This window comes from Gymnogyps californianus, chromosome 1 (assembly GCF_018139145.2).
Source record: "Gymnogyps californianus isolate 813 chromosome 1, ASM1813914v2, whole genome shotgun sequence".
Taxonomy (NCBI): domain Eukaryota; kingdom Metazoa; phylum Chordata; class Aves; order Accipitriformes; family Cathartidae; genus Gymnogyps; species Gymnogyps californianus.
The window spans coordinates 212,207,708-212,225,055 of NC_059471.1; the positions used below are offsets into that span (position 1 = coordinate 212,207,708).

At 42.3% G+C, this 17,348-nt stretch overlaps 1 protein-coding gene across 1 annotated transcript; it reads right to left on the bottom strand.

The window, feature by feature from the left end:
• Positions 1–6,615: 6,615 nt before the first annotated feature.
• On the bottom strand, positions 6,616–16,350 carry ECHDC3 (enoyl-CoA hydratase domain containing 3). The gene is made up of 5 exons (XM_050905157.1): positions 16,220–16,350; positions 15,951–16,072; positions 13,525–13,622; positions 8,986–9,186; positions 6,616–7,429 (listed from the first exon to the last, which is right to left on the bottom strand). Exons 1-5 carry the CDS (start codon positions 16,348–16,350, stop codon positions 7,100–7,102), a joined length of 882 nt encoding a protein of 293 aa, XP_050761114.1. The 3' UTR covers positions 6,616–7,099.
• Between the last annotated feature and the right edge of the window lie 998 nt (positions 16,351–17,348).

Below are 17,348 nucleotides of genomic sequence, written 5' to 3' on the forward strand. Positions count from 1 at the left end.
AGACCACATTAGGAGAATGACTTCGTCTATTCATTTGCTTTCTCCTTTCCCCCATGTTCTATATACATTTCACTAATTCTTTATTGTTTCTTTCCAGAAGCATCACTTGGTGTCTACACTGAGAATGATTTTGGGCCAGGAAGTGGAGAAGACCGGAGCAGGTATATATCACATTATCCTTGATGCTGACAGAGCAGAGTTGACAGGGAAAACATCGCTCATCTTTCAAAAAATGATTTCATCCTCTGTAATTGTTTATAGGAGGACAGATCTGGAATAAAACCTGAGTGCTACTTTGGAAGACCTAACGCCTTCTCTGTCATCAGCAGCTGAGGCAGCCTGAATGTCAACATTCTCTTATTGCAGTTAATTTGTCCTTAAAAACTCCTTCAGAAAGCAGACTACGGTTGGAGCTTCCGCTCTTTTAGACATGACCCATTACATCAGACCTCACTGACATATGGCTCTAATGAGCCAAGTTGCAGATAGTCTAGGATGTTGCCATCCATACCTGTTCCGCCTTTCCAGGAGGTGACTTTCCTGCAGCAGAATCAGTGGATGAGATCAATACCTATATCCGTATTAAGTCCAACAGCTTAACTTGCACTCCTATGAAAGTTAGTTTAAAGAGTTGGTTGTGTTTTGATCTAGGCTACAGGAATGTTTCTTATTTTCAGTTAACTCCACAGCGTTACAAGTTTTGGTTTTGGCAGGCTGAAAACACTGTCCTGCCTAAGGAGGGAAAATTAAAGTCTCTTGTATTATATAGCTATGAACAACAGTCATGAATCAAACCCATGAATCTGGCTTAAATTTTAGTAGTACAAATTCAATTTGTTATTTTATCATCTGGTTTTGTTTTCAATTTTTTCTCTATAACAAACATAATCCATAAAATATACAATAACCCTGTGATGCTCCCATTATCACGACTCTAGGATAGAAATATTTAAAATAAGTATTAACAATTTAAAAGGCATACAATGAAAATTACTACAGTTGGCCACATCAAAGTTTAATGAATGATTTTCCCCTTTCCAAATACACAGTGGTATTAGGGGTACATTTCTACTATTTTCTTTTTATAAAAGCTATAGGTTTGACAAAAATAATTCCTAATATTGACAACAAGCAGCCAGGAGATGGTACATCATACAATGGAGAGTGAGAAAGGTGTAGCTCTGATGTTTTTTTCCCTCCTTTGCGAGTGTAAGACAGGATGGGGATGTGTTATTCAGTGACTAAATTCCAAATTACTATAATCGAGGTGCAATGCCAGTGAAATCAAGACAAATGAATCCTGCTCGTTGCAGTATGAGATTTGTTCTATAGCTTTAGGTCTTCATGGAAATTTAACCATTTGTCTATTCTCCTTATTGCTTAGAGAAGGCAGCCAGCATTTCCATGAGATTATTTAAATGTAGAATTATTAGAAAATTTTGCAGCTACAGAGATAGATGGGTTTTACATAAAATCTCTGCTCTTTGTAGCAACCCAATGTGATATTGAGCAAGATAATGGTCAGAAAGAACATTGCCAGGCTCCTAATGAGAAACTGTTGACAGTAAAATTACCCCAACATTCATCAAAAAGCCAATAAATGTCAAGCATGGGGCCTTTGATGCAGTAGCTCATAATTCCTGTTCAGACGCATTTGCAGTCTCTTCAGGGCATGCAATCATCCTGCATTTCTGCTGATTTTACTGAAAACTTTTGTTGCTGAAGAAGTACAAGGAGCAGGTGTCGGCATTCTGAATGCCACTGTTACAGTGCCACTGGCTCACCGGGAGACCTCAGGCAGAGCACATTTGGCCTCAATTTCCCCACCTGCAATAAAGGAATGACAATATAGGAATTACCCAGAGGCAATTCTGTGAAGGACACCGTGTTGCCATCCAAAAGCTCAGAAATCATGAGCTAGATGGTAAAAACTATGATGCTGACTTTTGCCAATGAGTTAGTCATGTATTTTTAATGTTGACTACGTCCAGCTTTTTGTGCCTCTATAGTACATATTTTCAAGCTCTCTCCTCCACAGCTACAGGAGATTACTTCAACGCATAATTAATTCTTACCCAGTCTGCTGAATTCTGGGTTGGGTGGCCTTAAGAAAACCACATGAAGTTTATATAAAAGCTTATATAAAGTCCCATTCTGTTCTTCGGCTCTATGGAATGTGGAAGGTATGAATACCTTGCCCATCACCCGAGTCCTCTGTTTAACTCTATCTTCAGCATATATCCCCTCAACGATGCGGTGAGGCAGATTGTTGCCTGGTCCATGAATTAGGAACGACCTTGTGCCGAGTGTTACTCTAGCTATCGCTACACCCCAGCTTGTTTGTTTGCTTTGTTCATGAGGGGAGCCTGAAGCTACGTCACAAGTGATACGATCATATCCTCCGGATTTTGCCTATATATCTTGTCTAAAATTTCCAGATAAAGGCTCAAAGCCGTTCTTCTAAGGCCTCCATGGACTCTGAGGTCAGTGGCTGGATAGTTCATTGCATTCATACTGGCAATTCCTTGCTTGCATTTTCTCGACCAGTTTCCAGACGTTCCTGTGTACATGAACAGAAAACGTGTCCCTGTCTGTCATTCGCAGTGATAAGCTGCATCCTAGAGGCTGTACACAGATGGAGTCGTACTTAGTTTACAGAGAAAGCTGAGTGTATGCCACATGCTATTAGGGCCACTTGAAACTAGGCTAATTACCTGGCAGACATTGCTGCAGAGCAGATTCTTTAATAAAAATGAATGGGGTGACACGGGATAGACGACTTGCTATTTTGGGACAAACTCTCTCCTCAGGCAGCGGATAGCCACAGCGGTAAGGCTCCCAATCTATCATTTGGTTTGCTGTTTCTTGGCTGTAGAACTTAATGAACAATTCTGGAACCGGTCTGCTTCCCAGCAACAGCCTGTAAATCCATTAAATTAAACAATAAAGGCAGATACGGGCAAAAATAAAAATCCCACACAAGTCAGAAATGAAAAATTATGTTGCTTTGTCAATCCACAGGGGCCAGTGCAGGAATGTTCTAAAACCTTCTGAAGCTTTTCTGTCTAATGGTTCAAGCAAGAGGGAAATGTTCCTATGGATGCCACCATTTTTGGAACTGATGATTACTAATTACATAATTACTTTATTGCATGAAATAGTACAAACAAATACTGTGCAAACTGAATTAAAACATACTTATAAATATTTTTATCTTCAAGATCTGAAAGTACAACACAAACATTTGTCACACCTGTGAATTAAGACTGAAAAAGACCATGAGCCTAGAAAAGCAGTGTTCTTAAGGATCTGAACTCAGTCATCCAGAGCGCTGTGCTTCCTCAGCTTCCATGGATTTGAACTGTGAAGGAGCTCGAGGCATTGTGGTGTTTGGTCTTTTACAGGGAAAGCCAAGGATACGGTAACACTCCTACCCTCTGCCTATCATATAAACAACCAGAACACCATTTTTGATAGCTAACTTCCCCTCCCATCACCATTTTGTCTTGCTAAAGTATGCCTGTTCTTAACTTTACATAGCACTTCCGTTAATATCAGTCTGCTCACAGTGAATAACGCTAAGGATACCTATATCTCTTTGTAATATTAGTGTCTTATGAGGCCATTCAAATTCAATGAATCCATGTGCAGGAATAAGATGACCAGAATTTGATTCCATTGCAGTATAACTATTTCAAATGAAGTAATTATTCTTTAAAAATGCAGATTTTTTTTTTTTTTCAAAAATTATAACCAGGAGTTAATAATAATGCCAAACCCCATCTTGTGTAGATGGCAATCAATTGCAGAAGGAGAATTTCTAAATATCAGAAAGAATGTGTTCATCTAAACTATCACTCATGTTTTAAGATGGCCAGTGAAACCATTTTATTACTGCAGTTAGTTGGAAAGAGCACTATTCTGCAAAAATCAGATAATGTACTTATTTCTAAAAGCCTGGAACAAAAGAGCCAGTAGAGATTTGCTGAGTAGTTGCAAGATAGCCATTAAATATAAATATTTTTAAAAACAATTTACTCTTTCCTAATGCTTTTAGAGCAGCATGTGGGAACAGAGTCTAAAAGCGCAGCATCGTACTGCATTAAAAAGGACACGATGAAGGTTATTTGGCTCCAGATTTAACCCTTCTATCTCTTAACTGCTCATAACCTAAAAAAACTATGTATGTGAGTTTATATAAAACTTACCCATCTTTCCTAGCGGTAACAATAACAGTTTATATTTTTAAAACAACTATTACCAATGATGATCCACATTTTTCACATTCCTATAGAAACAAACCATTTTTAATGGTAAATTCAAGTTTAAGTTTCCATTCCTCAAATTAAAAATAGCAGCAGAACTGGAAATTGCGCTCTCTTCATCCTGAGTATGCATTGTAGATGGAAAAGAGCATTGCTTTGTGGGGCTGTGTAAGTATAAATGATATGAGTATTTATATCACTGGTTTGAATGAAAATGTGTAGGCCAGTTAGAAAGAAAAGAGGCTGATTTTTGCTCCAAACTATCCAGGTCTTGCTCCAGTATAAGCAATAACAGAATTTAATTCTGCTGCTCAGACAGCAAAGTGTCATTCAACCCCTCGATCCCAGCAGCGCACCTGATGATAGAGTACAGCCCGTTGCTACTGCGCGGGAGGCAGATCGACTGAACCATGAGACCACCTCTCATAACAGGGGGACACCGACAAGGCTGGCACTACCAACAACGGCCTTTGCAAGGTGGCTCTCGTGCTTAGGTCATTCTGAAGCAGACCTGCAGCAACTGCATTGCATAGCACTTGGCCTGGGCTTCCTCTAGCTCCATACAGCACCTTCACGGCCCAAAGGCCCAAAGACAAAAGTGTTGACTTTTCGTTGTGGCAGTTTTTCAGTTCAAAGTGCCTGAAATAACAGGCAGGCCTGCCAGCAGGGTGGTTTTTAGCACGATGCTGAGAATGCTCAGGAGTGTTAGGCAAGGCCTATGGGGATAGTATCAGGGCACTGTGAAGGGCTGAGTGAGCTGCAGCTCATGTGGACCCATCCATACTGCCTAGGAGTAATCGATCCTGGAGAGAACTGTCCCAGGACTTTACTGGGTGTTGGATTCACTCCAGAGAACTGAGGAATGAACCAACACTCCTACAGACAAGGAACCAAGGACACAGGAACAAACATACCTTAAAAAAATCCTTCTTGATTCATGACCCTTCCACATTTGGAGTTTTAGGAGCTGTAGGTAGGATTCGTCTGATCTAATTTAAGACATCTGGTCCCTTCCAACCTAAACCACTCTATGACTCTATGATTCCATGATATGAGCTAAGCACTTTAGGCTACTTTTACTGTCAACAAAGAAAAAAAGGCCCATCCATACAGTGATTCACCTGATCTTTCTTAGATGCCTATTTAAGGATGAAATGGATGAGCCTGCATGATTTGGCTATGTGGAACTTCAGAAAAAATGTCTTTGCTGAGAGGTCATCCCATGTTGATCACCATGGATTGATACCGAGGCTCACATCGTTCAGTATCATCATCAATAATACAGCCTCAGCAAATTTGCAGATGATGTGAAACTGGGGGAATGGCTGACACACCGAGTGGCCTGGCTTGAATCCAGAAGAACCATAATCTAAGGAGAAATGCAAGTTTCCGCACCTGGGGAAGAATAACCCCAAGCACCAGTACAGGCTAGGAGCTGGCTGGCAGAGCACCAGTCCTGCTGAAACCAGGCTTACAGTGGATGCCCAGCTGAATACGAGCCAACAGTGCACTCTCATCACAAAGAAAACAAAATGCATACTGAGCAATACTGACTGGCTGACAGTGGCCAGCAGATGCAGGGAATATATTTTGTTCTCCTCTGCTCAGCACTGGTGAGGCCATATTTGGAATACAGTCCAGTTTTGGCACAACCAGTACAAAAGGGACGTGGAGAAACTGGAATTGGTCCACTGGAGGGCTACCAAGCTGGTTACCTAGAGAACATGAGCTACAAGGAGAGTGGAGGAAGCTGGACTTATTCAGTCTGGCGCAGAGGAGTGTAAGTGTGGTCTAACTGCAGCCTGTGACTGCTTGAAGAGAGTTACAAAGAGAGCGGAGCTGAAGTTTTCTCAATAATGTCAGATAATGTAACAAGGGGCAATGGCCAAAAAAATGCTGTTTCGAGGCTCAGACTGGACATAAAGAAAACATATTTCACCAGGAGGGTTGCACAGGGCTGTAACAGATTACCCAGAGGAGCAGCTGAATCCCTGCTGTTGGAGGTTGTCAAGACCGTAAATCCACGGCTGAACTGCTCCAGTGTCGGTAAAAGCCCAGCTTTGAGCACAAGGATGGACTTTCCAGCTAACACATCTAAGATTCTGTGATAAACTGAAGACATACAGCCTGAAAATTACAGCTGGGTCAAAACACTGCCAGGTGACAATCTCTGCTGAAGCCCACAGGCAGTGGCTTTCGCAGTGTGCCCTTTGTGAAACTGAACACCCCCAAGCCATGCTCAGCCTCACTGGAGTCAACAGCAAAATTCTCTAGAGCTGGGACAAGTGCTTGAACTGATGGTGGAAAAACAGGATTTCCTGAGGGAGACAGACTAGCAATACATGCACTTCATAAGCAGATATATTCATAAGGAGCAATGGACTACTGTTACAGGCTTTTGTTTGTAACATATAAACAGTATTAGAATCCATTATGATATGTACTACCATCATCTCTGGAATGTGTCCAAACCCTTTAATTCTCTATTAATAACAATAAATAGAAATTCTCATCCAGAACTATGGGGACAGGTACTGAACAGGGTGATCTGAGCTCTCTCCCAGTCCCTGTGATTCCCTAAGTAACCTGGGACATATTAAACTGATTTTTGCAGCATAGAGTTCCTTCTAAAACCATAGATTAAATTCATTGCTGAAAAAAACCATTTGGTTTGATTTTTCTTGATATTTATTATATACTTAGAATAAATTTATTGTGTCTTTGGCATATGTAAGAAGAGAAATTTAACTTTCAGTAAGAACAAAAATATAGTTCCCAAAGGCAACTGCGTGAAGAATCATAAAGCACAGCTAAGGTTAGCTTAGAAACAAGATTCATTTCTTCTCATCCTGAGAGTGTGACCAGACAGGCTTACGTTTCTGAATAAAGGCTTCAATACCTTCCTGCCCATCTCTCAAAGTCAAATTGTCTACCATGACCTGAGTAGTCATTTTGTAAGCAGTATCAAGGTCCTGTGTCATCTGTCTGTAAAAAGTGGCTTTCCCCAATGCCAGGACAGATTTGCTGCTTTTGCATATCTTGTGAGAGATTTTCATGGTCTCTTCTTCCAGCTTGTCTTCTGGTACCACCTTGCTGACAAGCCCGTGCATTAATGCTTCTTGGGCAGAAAGAGGTTCACCCGTGAAAAGCATCTCTAACGCCACCTGAACAAAAAAAAATAGTGTGTTAAGTCAGTTCAACTGCCTTATTGCTTTGGTTTGTTTGGGGAATTTCAGCCTCCTCCTTCAAGTACAAGTTACTCTTTTGACAAAGGTAAGATTTAAATCTTTTGGCCTCTTAAACTGCCAAGGAGGTGTTAAGAGGTTTCAGCAAAGAGAAGGCCTGGCTCTAAAGCTGGGCTTTTTTCAAACGTGCCCACTGATTCCAGCTGCCCTAGGCTGACACCTCTGGGTTTCTTTTCAACAGCCCACAGTCTTTAGTGATTGCAGTAGGAATTAAGAGAGATGTGGATGGTCCACAATGTCAAATGACTGAACTCGGCATTTTAAACTGGACATATAATAATAAATAAAGACTTACTATGTCAATGTGTAGGTTTTGAAAACACCTGCCTTAGTTTTAAGTTTGGTCGGGGTGTTTTTAAATATGTCCTTCTTATAGCTGCATCTATTTCAGTCTCCTGCTGCTTCCAGCATCTTGTACTTGAGGTTTCAAATAAAAAAATCCCCCAAATACTCAGTGACTATTCAATCTTATACATCAGTAAGAATTTTTTTCCATGACTCCTGATGCAATTGACCAATGATGTCCTGAATCATAAGAGCTGATTATCCTCATTAGTATCTTTGCTCTGGTAGCTACAAACAATGGCAACATTACATTTGATAAAAGGTAAAACCCAAGAACCGTAGGGAATGTTCTTGCTACTTTGAAAAGTGGCACAGAGAAAAGTATATCCCACACATTTTAAAAAGGTAATTACAAACCCCAGAAATACTAATTCAGAAACAGTTATAACTGTACACTATCGCACACTTGGAAAAAAACCCCACAGACAGACTATATTTGAACAGGATGGCCTTACAGATGGGAAATTTAAAGTTGAAGCTCTTATCCAGCAACTGGACTTGTGCAGTTAAGTCACTGCATCTCAGCAGAGCCCTGCTGGGCTTGGAGAGTCTGTCCGCATGAATCCAACTGGATCAGAACTTAAAATTTCTCTTCTCAGTTACGGAAGCTTTACAGATCATACTATTGCTTATGCAGTGAGAGATGTGTAGTCACAATCAGAAGGAAATAAAGCAGGAAGAAAGTATAGGAGGGTTTCAGATGCTATTTAAAGCATCTTGATCTACACCCAGGCAGATCATGCTGGCAGTGAAATGTCACTGCCTGGCAAGACTTGATACCTCGGTGGGATTGATATCCTGAACTTGCAGGGGTTTCCTCATCAGGGGAGAACATCATTGTCTAAAGCACAGAGCTGTCTGTTGGAAAGGAAAGGGACCATTGAGCTGGTGTGCTGCTGGTATGAGTTCATGCTGGTTGGAATCGCATCAGTAGGAAGCTGCTTTCCCTAAACAGAGTTCATCCCTTTATTATTTTTCCCAGTCCAAAGAGTTATGAAGATGTCTTTTGCAATGAAGTATTTCGAATGTTGCACTGCAGGAAAATAAGGTATAGGCAATGGAACAAAACCTCCTAACATGGGAACCTACTTCTTGCAAAATTACAAAGAGTATCTGGGAAGGAAGCCTACCTTTCTTGGAAGAGATCTGCCCAAGGCCACAGCTGGTGTGGAACAAAACAGTCCAATGTTTACTCCAGGAGTAGCAAATTGAGATTTCTCACTTGCCACTGCGATGTCACAGCTTGCCACAAGCTGACAGCCTGCTGCTGTAGCCAACCCATTTACTTTGGCGATCACTGGTACTGGAAGTTTCTGGATTAAAGTCATAACCTGCATGCACAAAAGAAAGCAGTCAGTTAGTCCCTGAAATTTAAGCAGCGGCTGTTCTAAAACTTGCAATTGCTTCACACACCTGATGTGTGCATTTTTCAGCTTTATTAATTGGAGTTTAGTAGAAGAAGAAAGCTCTCTGCAAAACCTGTTCTAATGCGCAAGACCACTGCTGTTCCAGTATCTGCTCAGTTGTGTTTATGTAGCATGAGTTGGTCCTGCTAACTCCAGTGGAAATGGAAAACACAAGAATGAAAGGCAGAAACACTTGTTATCAGATCTGCATGGAGCCTGGGTGCCTCTGCACTGCAGGCCTAGTGTTCCTGGCTGTGGGAAGATGTGTATCCGAGACACATCATCCCCACCTTCATTTGCCCCATAATGGAAAACTAACTTAATAAAAAGTCTCTGTCCCAATAAATTAAACCAGCCTCTTGCTGGTTTCTGCATGATCTCGAGCCCTGGTTGATCTCAACCAAACACAATCATTGGATGTCTTTCTAGGCTTACTCTGCATTCCTGGGAGAGACTTACCTGCCAGGAAACAATTTTTCCTGCTTGCATTAGACATAAGATGGGAAAACACACTCATTCTGTCTCTCTCTCTCTCTCTCTGATAATTCTTGAAGGTTGGACATCCAACTTCAGATAGCTGAAGTTAAGAAAGATGAATTTGTCTTAACTTTTCTAACTCGGGTCTCCTTCCATACAGTGGGAATTAACAAATTCACTGAATTTTAATGCCTGAAGATAGAAAATGCTAGCTAAATGACTACAGTCATTATCTGGATTAAAAAAAAAAAAATCTCATATTAGCACAGTGTAGCAAGATAACAAATTTTCATTTGCTACTTCAATTTCTCCAGTAGATGAAGTCTAGTAAATTTTATGTTGCTTCGGTAAAATAACCTACATTCAGTTGAATTTGATCAGTCTTTGTCTCCATTCTATCTTTGTTTAAAAACAATTTTTCAGTGGATCTTGAGAAGCAGACAACAAAAGAGTAACAATACGTGCATGTGTGCAGACAAACAACTATAGAGTACTCTTGTGGTTATAAAAATTCAAAGTCAGCTGCTTCTCCGAAAAAAACCCCTGGTACTTACTGTTTTGTATTTGGAAAGCCTCTGGAGAAGTGATATTCTCAGCTGTCTCAAACTTGTATGTGGCAAGTACTTAGTTCTCGGATACTGCATTATATAGTATTGCTAACACTGTTACATGCGTGGGGAAACAGAGGTGTAGCAGCTGAGATGATCTGCTTAAGATTACCAGTCATAGACAGAAGTAGAAGCCAAGGTTCCTGAAAACCAGTCCAATGCTCTGGACCCCCTAGTCCACAATGCTGTAGGCATGTCATTTAGGGTAGGATCCATTCTATTTAACTTAAGTATTGAAATTTAGGAAGACACGATCCCATTTTGGAAGCCCTCAAAAGTACCTTTCTCTATTGACCAAAAAAAAGTGCAAGTAAATTATTCTACCAGACAACTAAAATTTAGATATTAGTTAGGATCCTAAATAAAGCCTAAATTAATTTCTCTATTTCTGTTTGCCTGTAAAGTACCATTATTATTTAACAGTAAGACCTTCTTCCTCCACGGGGATAATAGTGAGTTGTGATGTAGGAGAAACTTAAATCCCTTTAGGATATTCAGGTAGAGAGTTTAAAGCACTTATCACTACCATGAACGTCAGAAAAAGGATCACTTCAAGTGTCATTTCATCTCTTATATTTAATTTCTTCCTGAACTTGCTTTGCCAATTTCACAGAAGCATTTAGGTTGGCAGTGACCTCTTGAGATCATCGAGTCCAACCCCCCTACTCAAGCAGGCTTGGGTAGAGCAGGTTGTCCAGGACTGTGTCCAGTTGGGTTTTGAATATCTTCCTATCTCTGAATTTCATGGTCTCAGGAATATTCATCTGAAATTGGTATACCAGTTTTTATTTGTAATAATGCTCCCTTACTAAACTTACTATGCAGTAGGGCACCGTTCTCACAAAGCAAGCTAGGCTTGTTTTTAACTCTAAATGCTGACATTCTGTTATTTTTTGCTACTTCTCTTTATTAATCAAAGTTAAGCTTGCTGTACTACTCATTAATCCTGAATATAGCCACAATGCTAGATATGCATACAGGTTAATTTAAATTCTTCTGGTTCTTAAAGTGAGAAATTTACCAACTCTTGATTTCATGCTATATGGAATAAGTTTCACATTTTTTTCTGCCTGATCTTTCCTATTCTGTGACCTGGAAGCTGCATGATTCAGTTTTCCACTGACAACATACTGGTATTCTGCCCTGCAACTGCAAAATCAATATGAAACTATTGGCTGCTAAACTACTGGACCTTGGCTCCTTTCTGATGAGGGGCCTAACCTGTCATTCAGTCATATTTGTGCTTACCTCTTTGCGATCAGCACACCGAGATGAAATCCAGGCAAAGCTGCCAGGATGATTCCTTCATATTACACTGAAGGCCCTTCAGTGGTAACTTTCACACGTGGCTTTTACAGCATTTGTTAAATATGGGCTTGACAATGTGTATAGAGATCATTATTACTGGAGGAACTAGAACAAAGGCTTTCAAATTACTTTCTGTAGTCACGCTGAACAGGATTAGGGGTCAAATTCTAGTGCCGTTACAATCAAAGGGGTTTTTGCCATTCTCTCCAAAGGCTCCAGGATTCACTTTAACTTCCCGACCTCCAGGTCTGTGCCTTTGTAACAAGAACTTGTATGGTCTGCTGTCCTGGTTTCAGCTGGAATAAAGTTAATTTTCCTCCTAGTAGCTGGTACAGTGCTGTGTTTTGGATTTAGGATGAGAATAACGTTGATAACACACTGATGTTTTAGTTGTTGCTAAGCAGTGTTTATACTAAGTCAAGGACTTCTCAGCTTCTCACACTGCCCTGCCAGCAGAGGCTGGGAGCACACAAGGAGCTGGGAGGGGACACAGCAAGGACAGCTGACCCAGATGAGCCAAAGGGGTATTCCATACCATATGACATCATGCCCAGTATATAAACTGGGGGGAGCTGGCTCGGGGATTTGCTGGGCATCGGTCAGCAGGTGGTGAGCAACTGTATTGTGCATCACTTGTTTTGTATAGTCTATTATTATTATTATTTTCGCTTCCTTTTCTGTCCTATTAAACTGTCTTTATGTCAAGCCATGAGTTTTACTTTTTGTTTCCCCCTGATTCTCTCCCCCATCCCACCAGGGCAGGCGGGGAGTGAGCGAGCAGCTGCGTCGTGTTTAGTTGCCGGCTGGGGTTAAACCACGACATCTGCTGACTGGGCAACCAGCGAGTCAGATCTTACTTTCACATTGTCTACTTGATGTTTAAGCTGGTCTTGAGTTACTAGCTAGATGCTGGGAAAGAACATTTGATCACAAGTGCTTTGAAGGTGGTTATCCTTAGACTTCTAGGAAAGACATTGCCCAAATACTCAGCTGCAAGGAACACTGGCTAAACTAAGGCACATGCCATGACTGCACCCATTGTAGGAGACACGCAGATTGGCATTCTAGCCCTTTTATTTGCATGTAGAGAAATCCAGGGAAAACATAATTTCACCAGGATCAGGTATTGTCCTGGTTTCGGCTGGGATAGAGTTAATTTTCTTCCTAGTAGCTGGTACAGTGCTGTGTTTTGGATTTAGTGTGAGAATAATGTTGATAGCACGCTGATGTTTCAGTTGTTGCTAAGTAGTGCTTATCTTAAGTGAAGGACTTTTCAATTTCCCATGCTCTGCCAGCAAGCAGGTGTGCAAGAAGCTGGGAGGGAGCACAGCCAGGGCAGCTGACCTGAACTAGCCAAAGGGGTATTCCATACCATGGAACGTCATGCCCAGTGTATAAACTGGGGGGAGTTGGCCGGGAGGGGCGGATCGCTGCTCAGGCATCGGTCAGGGGGTGGTGAGCAATTGCATTGTGCATCACTTGTCTTTTCTTGGGTGTCATTTCTTTTTTTTTTGTTATATTTCTTTTCATTACAATTATTATTATTATATTATTATTCTTAGTTTGTAGTGTATTTTATTTTACTTCAGTTATTAAACTGCTCTTATCTCAACCTATGAGTTTTACTTTTTTTTCCTCCTCCCCACCCCACTGGGAGGGGGGAAGGGGAAGCGGCTGCGTGGTGCTTTGTTGCTGGCTGGGGCTAAACCACGACAGGTATTAAAATGGCAGAGCAGCAAAAAGCAAGGAATCTGGAGCAACAGCGTGTGCTTTAGCTAGCAGATGAGTAATGCTGTCCCTCCTTAAACCAGTATCATTGCATGCTCTTAATACCAGGCAAAAGAGGTGGCACTTAAGAAGAACTGCTTACCTCTGCACATATTTCAAATACTTGGGAATGATGCTTCACATCATCTTCACTTGACAGTTCCTTTAAATCATGGCCGGAACAAAATACAGGTCCTTCAGCTGCAAAGAATTTCAGGAAAAGTCAGTCTGAATTAATCAAGAAACCAGGGGTAGCGGCATATCAATGCGCCAGCTAGACGTATGTCAATGAGATGCCAATGGTTAAAAAGGAGCTTGGGGAGGGAGTTTTACAGAGTTCCAAAATATTGCCTTCTGGGTTTTGTAACAACTTGAAATTGCCACTGTGCAACATTTAACCACAGTAACAGCCATAAACATTTTTAAAGGCCTAGTTTTACTTCCATTCCAAGTTAACTCAGTTAAAAGTAAGGCACTTCACACCTCTGAGCCCAGTTTCTTGTAAGGATACTGTTCTAAACAGCTCCTTGGTACAAAGTAAACTAGTCAGCTGGAACAAGGATGGAGTGCTCTGCTCTCAGACTAATAAATACAGTTAGTCTCTATTTATTGTACCCAGCATTAATGATTAACTTTGGCTAAATAAGCATCAAGGGTTTTGTGTCATGGCGTTCAAGGCCACAATGGAAAAAAAAACAAAAGAAAAAAGGTGGTTCTGCTAGAGGAGAACCAGAAGGGTTGTCGGGGCACCTTTTCGTCCACTGCTAAAACTGTCATCTAGAGAATCCCCAAAAGCATGTCCAGGGTCTGAGCAGCAAAAGAGCAGGTTTCTGTGGACCTAAGCTTTGGATTTCCTTGCCTCCAGTGGCAGCTGAGATCAAAATAGCCTCTACAGGTACACTATCTTTACAAGTTTTCCTTTGTCATGAGGATATCTGCCATAAGAATAAACCAATTTGATGCTTTTGAACCCTTCAGAACTTCTCAGATGGACGTGACATTTCCAGCTACAACTATGCAGACACAACCTCCCCTATGCATTTGTTTCTTATGGATCAGATTACTGTTACACAGTCTATCCAGAAATAACCACACAATTAACATCAGTCAGCTCATTGGATCAGCAATACATATCTGGAAATTAATCACATGTGCATTTGCGCCTCATTGAAGAAGAATCCACTGCAAAGTCTGTGTTAAAGACTCAAAGCATTCCCTGAGAAGTCTTTTATTTTCTTGTGATTTCTTCTTTTGCATTCCATTCAGCAAGGGAATTGGAAATCAACAGGAACATGCAATTTCTTCTTAAACTAAAACAAAAAACCAAATGAAATCGTGCTCACGAACTCCCAGACTACTGTACTCCCAAAGAAGAACCTGAAGTGTTTCACAAAATTTGTAACTGCTGTTTGAAACGTTGAATATATATTTTTAAACTCATCCCTGTGAAGTTAGCTTACTCCTGCTCTCATATGTGTGTGCACTAATACACAGTGCTTTCCTCTACGTACAGGAAACAGCAGCATCCTAAATTAATAAACCTATTTCTCCAAGATGTTTGGAAGGGGGGCAGGCGAAGACTATCTTAAAATAGCAGAGGAAGAAAAGATGGCTTAAGAACAGCTCAAGTTTATCTTTAACAGCTCAGTTATCAAGTTATCTTTAAGAACTCTACAGGTTAATACTTAAATGGAAGAAAACTGTGATAGGCTCTGAGAGAGAATATTTTACATCTGCAGGTTACAGGTGACTGCAGTATTGATATTATGGTTTCTCCTTCATCGGAGAGTTTTTAAAACAGTTTTAACAAACCAGTGGCACAGATAACAAGGCTGATCCTGGCCTAGAGCAGGGGGACAGAGCACACAATTTGAAGAAACCTTGTGAGCCCTGTTTACTACAATCTATACCTGCCACCGAAGGCAACGAGTGTCATACCAGCTCAGCCTGGGTCTGCATGAAAACCTGTATCTGGGAATGTTATTTCTTCAGTTTGATAACCATTAGAACCTGGCTTTTGTTCTGTTTAAAGTATTCTTTACATATAGTTTTTAAACCAATTATTTAATCTACTGATTGTTTTTACAAAAGGAAAAAGCTCATCGATTCTGTAAACACACTGCATAACCTGACCGAAATACTGATCTTTTGAAACGTGTTTCTCCAGAATGATTTCTCTACGTTTTCTACGTGTTTCTTCTTAGACATGTTAACTATCAACAAAAATATAACAAACCCCAAGTCAATTGTTAATGCCGTGTTCAAGAATGAGGAACTAAGTACGTGAGAGTGGAAACTGGGATGAGTATGAAAGCACAGCATGAGAGCAAGGTCTGAAGGGTGAAGGCACCCGTGGGACACCCTGCGTGGGCCTGGCCAGCTGTACAGAAAACAACACACAAGAAGACCCTTCCCGTCCCGTTTTCCGTAATTCTGTGAGAGACTTCGGTTTAAACCCCGTATTACCCCGTTTCTGCTCCTTCCCTCGCCCTCCCCTTCTCCTCCGTCGGCCTTCAATGACGGCAGTACCTGAGATGATGATCACCCGGAGGTCTTTGCTTTTGACGTCATGCAGCAGGTCCTCCCGCAGGGACTGCAGCATGGAGAGGGACAGGGCGTTTCTTTTCCTCGGGTTGTTCAAGACGATGTTTCTGTAAGAGCCGTTAAATACAAAGAGGGTTACTATAAAAAAATAATAAACGCATTGAGAGCCTCAGGGACGGGCCCGCAGCGGTGCCCCCCCCGCCCCGCCTCGCCTCGCCTCGCCTCGCCCCGCCGCGGCCCGGCCGCCGCCTCACCGGACGCCCTCCGCCTGCCGCCGCACCGTCAGCTTCTCCGGCGGGGCTGGCCGCCCGGTTCCCGCCGCCGCGGCGCTGCTGAAGGCCGCGGCCAGGGGCCTCCTCAGCCGCCACAGCTTGTCGGCGGCCATGGCTGCCGGGCAGGCGCGGCGGGCGGCTCGCTACCGACCCCTAGGCCGGCGGCCTGCCGCCCGCCCCGAGCCGGAGCCGCTGCCGGGGCGGTGCTCTCCGCGGCACCGAGGGCTCTCGGGGAGAGCTGCGGGGGAGGACGGCCCGTATCTGCTGCCGAGGCGGTGAACGCTGCCGGGGGACAGACCCAGCCGGTACAGACCTCCCCTCGCCCGCCGGGTTCAGGTCTCAGACCCGATTTCCCCAACGCGTTGGCTGTAGCACCCAGGAGACCTCCCGGGACCTCCTGCCCCCGAAGAGTTGGGTGGGAAGGTTCATTAACGGGTGTCTTGGGGATGTTGGAGGGGTACCAAACATGTTGGCATTTTTGCTACGATCTCTTCGGATACCACTGAGCATCTAGGACCACGGGATGGAGATTAGGACGGAGCTGGGAAAACTTGTTAGTGACACTACGCTGGGATGTGTCACCAACAGAGAGGACAATTGTGTTATGCAGAAAGAATGAGATCGCTCTGAGGCCGAGAGTAACCAGCATGGGATGAAATTCAGCACTACAGGGTTTGGGGTCATATACTTGGGAACTAATAAGGTCAGCATTTATTCAGTGGGAGCTCATCATTTGGAAATGGCTGTGGAGAAGGCCTTGGGTATCTTCACTGGTTCCACAGAGGCAGTCTGTAATCTGTATGATGCGTCCAAGAAACAAAAAGACAAATGTGATTTTAAGAGGTGACTTTAAAATTCAAATGTGATTTTAAAATGCAAAGCATTTTAGGGACATACAGGTACATTCACAGCTCATTGATTACTGCTTCTGGTCACCCACATTCAAGAAGCCAAACTAAAAGAGGGGCAGAGAGAACAGATACAGCATAGAATGGAGACTGTTATGAGGGATGAGAGGAGCATTGTTCCTTGAGTCTAGCAAAACAAATATGAAAGGATTCATGACTGTTGTCCCCAGAGGACAGGCATTTTACAATCTGAGAAGGCAAAA